This window comes from Rutilus rutilus, assembly GCF_951802725.1.
Source record: "Rutilus rutilus genome assembly, chromosome: 19".
Taxonomy (NCBI): domain Eukaryota; kingdom Metazoa; phylum Chordata; class Actinopteri; order Cypriniformes; family Leuciscidae; genus Rutilus; species Rutilus rutilus.
The window spans coordinates 23,500,295-23,511,869 of NC_140232.1; the positions used below are offsets into that span (position 1 = coordinate 23,500,295).

The 11,575-nt window shown below is 35.3% G+C and overlaps 1 protein-coding gene across 1 annotated transcript; it reads right to left on the minus strand.

Annotated features, from left to right (window-relative positions):
* Positions 1 to 483: 483 nt before the first annotated feature.
* LOC311279152 (tumor necrosis factor receptor superfamily member 14-like) lies at positions 484 to 8,441 on the minus strand. Its single transcript, XM_084390451.1, has 9 exons — positions 7,602 to 8,441; positions 3,577 to 3,933; positions 3,138 to 3,263; positions 2,789 to 2,944; positions 2,543 to 2,630; positions 2,283 to 2,467; positions 1,766 to 1,782; positions 1,617 to 1,656; positions 484 to 1,444 (listed from the first exon to the last, which is right to left on the minus strand). The coding sequence occupies exons 2-9, from the start codon at positions 3,701 to 3,703 to the stop codon at positions 1,374 to 1,376; spliced, it is 810 nt and encodes a 269-aa protein (XP_084246577.1). The 5' UTR covers positions 3,704 to 3,933; positions 7,602 to 8,441; the 3' UTR covers positions 484 to 1,373.
* Between the last annotated feature and the right edge of the window lie 3,134 nt (positions 8,442 to 11,575).

Sequence of the window (11,575 nt, forward strand, 5' to 3'; positions counted from 1 at the left end):
CTACTTCCCACATAGGTGGCAGAATTTCTCAGAGGACTGTTCATGGGCAAGCATGCCTTGGACTGCTCGCTGAGACTAGTGTGGAAAAATATGCAGAGTCAGAGGTCCGAGGGTGAGACACACCAGGTCTAAAAAGTCCTTTGTATGGTCCTTGAGGGAGTGAAACTAACAGAACTAAAACTAAACCTGAAAGATACAAAGTAATCCATTGTTAAGATTTTATTACAGTTATGCAACAGTCAGCTGCTGATCAGTCTGTTTTGCTTAGAGAGACACATGAGCTTGATACACTTTCACTCTTTAAACATGCTTCAGCTCTTTAAACATTGCTTATTTAGTTTAAAGGGTGTGATTATATTTTTCAGTTTTGTTAATGTTTGTAATAGCTTTCTGATCAGCGTGCTAGAGATGTTATTTTTCATTGTAGGCAGAATTTTACAAGTAATGTCTCTTTTCTTGGTTTGTATACCAGTTTAAAAAACATGGATGAGTATCACTTTAATGATTTACAATTTACAAATAAAGTGTTAGCTTTAAAAGTGAAACATGTTATAATCTCTACGGTAAGAACCGTATATTTCTCACCATCCTTATCCACTTCACCTGTATAAAGTGTATAATTCCTACAATGGTGGTTAAATCAATATTTTCCAAAATTACTGTATACATATGAAAAGATAAAGGGTAAAAAGTCTCCCGGATGTTACAATACAGTCACATTAGCAAAGGAGAAAGATGTAACTATTTATACAAGTAGGGGAATAGTCTAAATTTGTTCAGAAGTATGTGCAAAGGCGCTCTGGTCCACATTGACAGTTTGTTCACTAAAATCAGACAAGGAGGAGTTGGTTATGGATAGGATATGCTATAGAATGCCAAATTCTATAAGAAATAATTCAAACCACTAATATCAATTGTAAATACAATCAGAATGAACTGATATAGAATACTGACATTGTATTAAATGCAATAACTTAAGTAGCTACTGAGAAGTTAACAAAAACACACAGATATGCACGAGTTGTAAGTGAGCACTCATTAGTGTTTTAAAATGACGATTTCATATAATGAAAAATTAATACATTAAAGTAATCAAAAAAATAATAATTGTGCAAAAGTCACTGAAGGTAGTATTTCTGTAAAAAAAAAGTGTTTTATCACAGTTTTGTAATGTTCCTCATGTTCATACTGTTGAAACACTCATATTGCTACTTTCTTTTCTGAGGCTTATTGGTACAGCACTTTATAAGCAGAGCCGTTGCTGGTCAAATGGGTGCCTCAGTTTGTTTTAAGGACAGTTTGTGGCTGTATCTGCTGGACGTCAGGCATGACAAATTCTTTAGAGAATGTGAAGACAAGTCTGGAAACTGTAGTCATTCACAATTTGTTAGGACTTGTTCTTCCAATCTGAATGCAGTCTCAGCATTTATCCTGCCACCAACAACTGAAAACACAGTGAAGGAAAGCATTACGTTTCAGCTTGTACAAGCACAAAAAAATGTTGTGCATTGCTTTCTCACGGTCATAAAAGAATATTATGTCACTGAAGTTTCTCCTATATGTACAGTACATGAGCTGTTAAACTGTGTTGTATTTCTGTGATTTACTACTCTTACCTTTTGTGCTGGCTTTTTCATTTAAACCATTTCCTGTCTCCTTTTAACAAAAAACAAATAAACATACATTTTGTTATTTAAAACATAGAAAAGATATTTGCTGTATTTTTTCTATTTAATGTTAAAAAAAAAATAAACTTTCAGTATACCTGTATTCCTGTACGAACTGAATGAAGACAAATTATTAGTTTTTTAATCAATATTATATTTCTCACTGCATCACCATCTTTTTTTATTGTAGCAAATATACAGTATAGTGTAAATTAATGATTGTCAAAATTATAATAAAAGTTACAGTATCAGTTATACTGTAGGCCTATATTATGTATTTAATTTGGTTGATTTTGCATAGAAAAGTCATAAATACATTTATTCATTTAGCAGATGCTTTTATCCAAATCGACTTAAAAATGAGAACAATAGAAGCAGTTAAACTAACAATAGGACAACAATATGCAAGTGCTATGACCCTTCCCAGTTTAATCTAACGCAGTACGTGTACTTAAAAAAAAAAGTATATAAAGATAATAGATATAGAAGATAAAGTGTTAGTATTTATAGATCAGGTGTTGCTGAAAAAGATGCGTCTTCAGCCGTTTCTTGAATAATAAAACAATATAGATCTCATACTACATAAATATTCAGAAAAAAATGAATAAAGCTTACCTGAATGTTTAGAACATTTCTTCTTTCGAATATGTACAATTGTAAAAACACTTACTAATATAATTATTATTAAAGGAACTATAACACTAATAGCTATGGCTGTTGAAGCAGTCCGGGGATTTCCACATTGACTGTCAGATGATTGAGTTCCTGGATTTGTTTCAGTAAGTCCCATGGCATCACATCTGTGAATGATATCCAGGATCAGATTTGTCAAAAATGGATAACAGCACATACAAGCAGTTTAAGGGAGTACTTACTTTGTGTGTGGTAAACAGGATGAGAAAGATCCGTTTGAATATGTGTCACCTGTACAGTCAGCACACACAGTATCTGTGGAGCCAGTACCTAAAAAGACAATGGACACATAGTTGACAACATAAAAGGTTACTATTGTTTTGTTTTTTAAATGCTCTGTTTCCTTAACTGCAACTAATGCACCACAGATAACAATAAACAGCATTTCATGCACTGTACATGTATATTTATATACTTTTATCATTTACCTGCTTGTTTGATATATTGTCCAGGTCTGCATTCAGAGTGTTGCACAGTGGATCTACAACTGTCTTTATTTCGTTCAATGCAGTAGAATCTTTCCAGTGGCCCACAAACAGTATCTGACGACCGAGTACATGCTTTAATCACTCTTATTCCTCTGTCTAAGATAGAAACAAGTCAGCAGAAACCATATTACATAAGTTACTGTTAGGAACAGTTACACCTGAGCAACTAGCTAGCATCTCTTCAGATGCTAAATCACCTGCATTAAAAGATCAAACAGATTCAAATTAATACAATTTATAACAACTTTTTCATTTTCAGATGAACGAATATAAAGGAGGAAACACTCACTTGCATCACACACGGTACAGGTAAAGCATTTTGTGAAGCCGCTGGGTTCATCAATGTAAGTGAATTCAGGGCATGGAACACACGTTGTACTGGTGTCATCTGTGCAGTGCCAAACAACACAGTTTCCTGAAAAGCAGCACATACAATTTGTCAACTTTGGCAATGTGATGCAAAATGCATTGTCATAGTATACTAACTTTCTCTTTTTTTTGCTTTTATGCAGGAAAAAAATCATTAATGCAGAATAAAGCAGATTATCATCACTACTGAAGTTATATTTAACAAACTTTGATAAAGAAGATAGATTGAAAATATGCTTTGAAACAATCTACATTGTTAAAAGCGCTATATAAATGAAGATGACTTGAAAAATAAAAAGCATAAAAATAAAAATAAAATATGTAAACTATATGGTATAACTTATTATGAGCAGTCTTACCAGGAGCACACATCGGGCAGCATTGCCCATCTATCAAATATTCAGCATGAGCACATCGACAAAAGCAAAGATCATAGTTAAGTGGAACAATAATAGTAATGAGAAGAGTAATCCTTAAAGTGAACATGTCACATAAATCTCAGTGGAGTCTAGACAGCTGATATGAGCAATTGAGCAATTGAAACATTTCCTCAGCCTTCACATTAGCTGTGCCATTAGTTGCATGGTCTGATGAGTGAGCAAGGGGGGATTTTGTTGAAAACTGGGAGACAAGAAGACAGTAGTTCAAAAATCAGATCTTGTGCAGGTTGTATTTCCACAAACATCTTGCAGCATATCCATTCTTTGCCAAACAAACTGGAAAAAAAAAAAAAAAACAGAAAAGAATCAGCTGACCTTTCTTGCCTATAGGCCTACATTTGGGCGTTTCTTCAAATAAAGGCACTTTTGTCTTGAGAATAGATATAAATCTCTGAAAACACGTTTCACACACTCACTTATTCATTTACTTAATTGTCTACTGTGAAGCTGCATCAAATTCCGCCATTTATAACATTTTCCCTAAACATCAAAAACATTTTCATGTTATCTCCACTAAATATATCAAATAGCCTATTATTTAATAGCATTTTGTGATGGAAATGATTGATGCAAAATTGACATTTTTAAATATTTTGGGAAATAAAATAGATGACTATTTGTTTTGCTCCTAAATACAAAGGGAAAAACATGTTGTTGTTTTTTACATAATACTGATATGGAATAAATAAACATAATAATTCATATTTTAATATCATGGATATTGAAATTCTAAAGTAAACCACCAAATCAATAATTTTTTTTTATAAAACTGCACATAAAAAAAAGCATTTACAGATTAACCTCTGAAAACAAGTGTGAGGAGCTGGAAATAAGTCAAAACTACTTTCACTTTAGTCAAAATTTGAAGGAAATTTAGAAACAACACGTATAGGTGCAAAGCGACTATAAAGGAAGACATTTATATTAATTGGTCAGTTGTCGACTGACTTTAAAGGAACACGCCGACTTTTTGGGACTTTAGCTTATTCGCCGTATCCCCCAGAGTTAGATAAGTCCATACATACCATTTTCCATCTCCGTGCGTGCTGTAACTCTGTCTGATGCACCCACCACTACCACTAGCCTAGCTTAGCACAAAGACTGGAGGTAAACGGCTCCAGCTAGCATACTGCCTAGAGCCCTGCACGGGGCAAAACATCAAGCCCTAACCGAGACCTGGCCCGTGGTGTTCAAGCCCTAATCCGGCCCCAGCCCGAAAACGTCTGTAATTTTTCAGCCCGAACCCGACCAACATCAATATCACTTTGAGCTCTCTCTGACTCTCTGATGCGCGCTCTCTCTGCTAGACGCGCACACATACACACACACTACTAGGTAAAATTTTATTATAGGCCTCAAACATAACTACCACCACCGACAAATTGTTTTTGTTTTTTGTTTTCTTCAAGAAACTCACAGCATCTCTAAGGATTTGCCTTTTTGGAAATCCCAATGGGGAAATGCCATTTTTTGTTCTCATGCTTCTCAACGCTCTGCGGGTGTCTGTACACTTAAGAACTTACCTCTTGTAACAAAAAGGCAACTAAAACTTTGAATGTATGCTCATTTTTTGGCGTTTTTGTATAAATATTTTATAAATTTTATTATTATTGTTCTATTATTATTATGTTTTGTGGGGAGAGTATTTATTTATTTATTTAATTTTTAATTGATACTTCCTCATTTTGTAATTTAATTTGGTTTATTTTCTTGTTTTGTTTTTTTCTTTCTTTTTCTGAATTCAAATTTGATGTAATATTTATCAGTCCCTGAACCTCTGGCTTTCTTCTCTGGTTTATGATTTTTAACTTTTGTATTTTGTAAGTAAATGTTTAATAATAAAAAAAAAAAAAAAAAAAAAAAACTGCTACTTGGGCGGAGTGATTTGCTCGCAGCACCTGAGAAGCCCTGTGGTGAGGAGCAGAGAGTTCGCTCAGAATTGGAGTAAATCACTCCGCAGAAGTAGCAGTGCTTCGTCTTCTGAGAATATAGTTCCCAGTATGTATACGGTTAGAAGATGGCTGTGTCTCATGTAACCTTGTTATTCGTACACGCTGTGACTATACAAATCACAACATGTAAATTGGAAAATGTTGGCGTTATTTTGTCACTTATTGGGAGCAGTATGCTAGCTGGAGCCATTTACCTCCAGTCTTTGTGCTAAGCTAGGCTAGCGGTGGGTGCGTCAGACAGAGTTACAGCACGTACGGAGATGAAAAAGGTACAGTGGTGGTCAAAATTGATGGCACCCCTGATAAATATGATAAAAAATGGCTGTAAAAAATAAATCTGCATTGTTTATCCTTTTGATCTTTCATTCAAAAAATTCACAAAATTCTAACCTTTCATTGAAGTAAAAGAATTGAAAGTGGGGGTAAATCACATTATAAAATAAATGTTTTTCTCCAAAACACGCTGGCCATAATTGTTGGCACCCTGTTATTAAATACTTTTTGCAACCTCCTTTTGCCAAGATAACAGATCTGAGTTTTCTTCTATAATGCCTGATGAGTTTGGAGAATAACTGACAAGAGATCAGAGACCATTCCTCCATGCAGAATCTCTCCAGATCCTTCAGATTCACAAGTTCATGTTGGTGCTTCTTCTCTTCAGTTCACTCCACTCATCAGGTCAGGGAACTGGGACGGTCATGGCAGAAGCTTCATTTTGTGCTCAGTTACACATTTTTGTGTTGATTTTGATGTTTGTTTTGGACCGTTGTCCTGATGGAAGATCCAACCACGGCCCATTATAAGATTTCTAGCAGAGGGTGTCAGGTTTAGATTTTTTATCTGTTTGTATTTGCTAGAATCCATAATACCATGTATCTGAACAAGATGTCCAGGACCTCCAGCAAATAAATAGGCCCACAACATATAAGATCCAGCAGTATATTTAACCGTAGGCATGGGGTACTCTTCATCCCTGTTTGCACCAAACACATCTGCTGGGTTTGCTGCCAAAAAGCCCTTATTTTTTGTTTCATCTGACCACAGAATCCGGTGCCTTTTGAAGTTCCAGTCGTGTCTGACAACTGAATATGCTGGAGTTTATTATTGGAGGAGCGAGGAGGATTTTTCTTGAAACCCTCCCAAACAACATGTGGTGATGTAGGGGTTGTTTGCAGTATGAAAAAGTAACTGACATGATATTCTTCATAACATCTCCTTTTGTAAGTCTTCATGAATATGGAACAAAACACAGGGAAGTGTTATAAGACCGTAATACCTAATAGTGTTACAATAATAAAAACAGCCCTGACTCCTAAGCTCGATCAAGCTTTATTATATGCAAAAATAAATCATCACATTACTGTAATTATATTATTATTGTTAATATTATTGCTATTATTAGTAGTATTGCATTCTCTAAGAAAGAGATTTACTGCAATATATTTAGCTCCAGCTGGAGAACATTCACCTCTCACCGGCTCCTCTTGTTTCCTCTTTAAGTGCTTTAACATGCATGTTGTGCTCCCGTGAAAAGCAAGTTCTGCCCTTCATGTATTGCACACGACAGCATTCTTGGTTTGAAGTTTTGTGAAACTTTCACACACCTTGCTAGTTCGGATTCGTTTGCACTCGTTGTCATAATTCGCGCTGTGTTTTCTTCTACCGCAATAGCATTTGTAACGGCTGCATTACACTCTAGCGCTACAGCGGCGTAGCGGTCAAATCGCGATATTGCAGGCCCTTACATTAGGTCACATGAGATCAAACGACTACTCGACAACAAAGATATTTGTCGACAATTTTTTATTGTCGACAAATCGTTTCAGCCCTAGTGAATAAGCTTAAGTCCCAAAAAGTCGGCGTGTTCCTTTAAAATACCGACAACAATAGCCTTTTGTTTTGTGCCACGATTTTTAGCAGGGTAACGTTAGAGTTTAAAGTTGCAGACCAGCTGCAGAGTTTCCTTTTTAATAAACACTAAGAACAACTTACCAGCTGATAGACTGTAGAGTAGCCTAACTCCACGTCTGTTTCTTTCACAAAACACTGGTCAGACTCACAGACATTGGTTGGCTGTTTCCTGAAGCGTTCTTTCACTTTTGCATTCCTCAATCCTCTTATGTCTTCAGCTTCAGTCAGTCACACTCACACCCAAAAGTTTAGTTGAGTAAAGTTGGCAATCAATTCACAGATTCCCGGATTAATAACTCGTGAGCTAAACGTTGTTACTACACAAATAATACATTGTTTCAATCGTAGTAACGTTGACAAGCAGCTACAGCCTAGTTTTCCTCAAAACGAGCTTTCCTTTGCAGTGGACAAAATACAATGATCTCTAAAAGAGCATATCCTCCTCTAGCGGTAACAACTAACTATAGGCCTCCAATAATAACCAATCTCGAGGCCAGTGGCATAAGTTTGTCATACATTTTTTTTCCGGTTAATAACAGTTTTTAAGTCAGTAAAAACATACTTTTTTTTTTTAAATGATACTGAAAAGTAAGACTTTGCTAACTTGGACGTAGTCTTAACATAATGGCTATGTTTATGCAACTAGCCCCTGGGCAGTTTTTAGAATTTGTACTAATTGTGTGGCGGTGTTACGGATCAACTGGGGATCATGTTAACTGGGGAAACGCGCGTGCACGCAGATAGTTTTACCTGGATTTCCAGCAGATGTTAGACGGCTATAGATTCGTCGCAGCCATTTTTCACGGATCCATGATTAAAAACGTATGTTTCACCAGTTGTAACTTGTATACACACTGGTATGCATAATAAAGCGATTTGTTTTTGAAGTGTGTATTCCTGCGTATTTGGCGCAATTTCAAATAAGTTTAACATACTTAAGTGTCAAGCTCAGAAACCACGCCTATGTTAACATGGGGCATTTCGGTTTCATTGGATGAACAGACTTGTCAGTGCACTTCAGAAGACGTGTAAGAATCTTCTTATCAACATCAGTGTATCATATTTTCTGTAGTGTGTTGTCATGAGTTCTAATCACAAATAACAACAGATGTAGATTAAATTATAGCTAGGCTACCTAAAAGAAACATAAATTGCAAAGTCATTGACATTTTTTTCAAGTTGCATTTATTGATCTGCATAGAGCCTAATTTTATAATGGATCTACTATTTTTTTATATAAAAACACTTATCAGCTTATTTTACTCTGCTGATTATATTAAGATCTCTTTTCTGTACAACCAGCTCTGACGCCTCTGTATCCTTTTCCCTGGACATAAAGCAGCTATGCTTATACACGTAGGGTCATGAAGTTAATTATCTCATGAACTTGTAACATTTTCAACAGATTTATAAAATAAAAAATAAAAAAATAAAAACGAATTTTGACTCTTCTTCTGTATATAGTGTCAAGCTTTCCTGTAGCTCAAACAGTAGAGCGTTAGTACTTACAACACCAAGTTCATGAGTTCGATTCCCAGGGAAACTAAGACCTGATAAATGTAAAGGTGTACTTTGAAACGCAACGTAAGTCGCTTTGGATAGAAGTGTCTGCCAAATGTGTAAATGTACATTATGCTCAGTAGGAGCATGAACTTGAATGTTGTGTATCTAATGTCTTGTATTGGACATGTAGAAAACACTTTGTCTTTAGTGATTAAAGTCCTGTGAAAAACACTGAAAGGCAACCACAAATTGTATTACTGAAATGAGCAAAATATATGATATAATGAATTATTACAAATATATACTGATATTCTCTATGGCTAATATTCTCATAGGCCCACTGTCACTAACCTCTTAATCATTTGTCACCTCACATGCATAGCATGACCCTCTCTAAAACAATAGGAAATGCTTTATTGTTTACTTTTTTGCTGACCTCTTTAACAAAAGAAATATGACACAATCTTTTTATGTAATATAAATTTAAATTATGCCAGTTCTCTTCATTTGACTGGTACCATGAATCTCATTAACATATTCTCTTTATTTTACTTTATTCTATATTTTATCCATCACATTATGTGCTTTCATTATTGTTGTCTGCTAACCATTAGGAACAGATTAAAAGGTCTATAAATGAAGTGTCATTGTTGTTAGGCCATATACTGCCACAGCAAATGGATGCAATTAAAGTTAGACAAATCAAAAACTTTGCAGGATAACCAATATCCGATCGCTGCTCAAAAAAGGAGCGTGATTATATAAAGAGGAGATGTGAAAATTTCACAATGAAGGGTGATGGTGTGTTAAATTGTTCTTAAAAAGATAATACAACTGTGACATTTATTTACTAATATAACATGATTACATTAGATGGAGAGCAGCATAGGTATGAAGGCCAAACTGGCCAATGGGTAAGAAAAATGTATACATATACATTGCAAAACAAGTAACTGTTCTTCATTAACATGTAACTAGTCTATAGTTTGTTCTCCCTTCTTTAGATTGAATGTTCAGAATGTGGAAGGTGGGACTGTGTGGTCAGATCTTCCACTGTTGGCAAATACAGCTGTCCTGCATGCATGCACATTTGCCTATTATTTTTTCCTCTTTTTTTTCTTCCTTTTTTTATTGTTTCTTTCATACCTGTTAGCTAATGAATATGTTTGTTGAACATTCCCCTGAAAAAATGCTGTGGGTAATTCACTGGATCCATAAACTATGGCTTCTCAATTTTCAACACTCTTTAGGAACATTTATGGAGTCTAGCCTACTGTATGCTTTATGTTTTAACTCATTCCTCAGTAACATTAAAATAAATAATAAATAAATGCTTGACATCCCTTTTAGCAGTACTGCTGCTCAATTTAAATTAAGCCACAAATTGGCATCATAACAATAATCTGCGAATACACATGCACTGCAAAGATACAATGTCAATAGCATAATTTATTTAATCTACTTACAGTTGTCATCAGATATTCAATTTCATTGAAACGAATGTAACAAAATAATGTGGGCGTGGTCTGTGTCGTGAAATTAAAACACATTAAAACTTCCCTTAAATGCGTCTGAAACATTCAGCGGAGCAGCGACAGAGTAAACAACAGTGTCCTAATATGATACAAACATTTACCAATAACGTTGAAAGCTTTTAAATCTGCTCAGTGAAAGATTCGCTGTGACGAATCTGTCACCGTTCAACATCTGCTGGAAATCCAGGTAAAACTATCTGCGTGCACGCGCGCGTCCCCAGTTAACATGATCCCCAGGGCCCAGTTTTTCAAAAGTAATCCAGTGGGATTTTGGATCACGGATTGGATCAAATCTTGGAAATGGGTTTTTCAAAAGCAAAAGAGGGATTCTGAACTAAGATCAGATCATGTAATCCGATCTTAAATTTGATCTGGATCAAACCTGCCCTTTGGGTTTTTCAGAACTTTGAACTCGGATTAGGATCTATTTGATCTAAAAAAACAGGATTATCCTGATCCCATCAGAAGGGTGGATTCAGTTGTGATTTTTCGAACCAAATAAAACCAGAGAGTTTTTGTTTTTTTAAGTGAATGATCACAAAATCAATGTTTACTGATGATATATACATTTCTTCATATTTTATGAAGCATGTCACATCTAATGAGATATGGTAAAACAACAAAATCTACAATTTAACATTATAACAAAATAAGGAAAGTAAAATGTTTCTGTTTATTACAGTGTTTCTGTTTCTTAAATTTAAAATAAACAACGGTTATTTGTGGCCACCGGTATTTTGCCAACTGCTGTTCTTTGCTAAGCCAGTAGGCTACACTGTTGGTTCCATTTAAGGCTCTAGTAAACAGGATTTGGTGATCCTGAAAAGTTCCTATCCGGATCAGATTGATCCAATCCGATGTTGCTTTGAAAAACTGGCTCAAAAGTGAGCTGGATTACGTGATCACGGATCGCAAAAAAAAGGATTACTAAATCCGGATCAATTTTATCCGGATTAAACCTTTTGAAAAACCGGGCCCAGTTGATCCGTAACAGCGGCATTTGTTATGGAAATGAAG

Excerpts from the sequence above, each read along its gene's own strand:
- LOC311279152 (XM_084390451.1), bottom strand. The coding sequence starts at position 3,703 with ATGTTCACTTTAAGGATTACTCTTCTCATTACTATTATTGTTCCACTT. Across the intron at positions 2,631-2,788 it reads ACAATATATCAAACAAGCAG|GTACTGGCTCCACAGATACT; the intron begins GTAAATGATAAA and ends TTGTCTTTTTAG. Across the intron at positions 2,468-2,542 it reads TCCTGTTTACCACACACAAA|ATGTGATGCCATGGGACTTA; the intron begins GTAAGTACTCCC and ends TATCATTCACAG.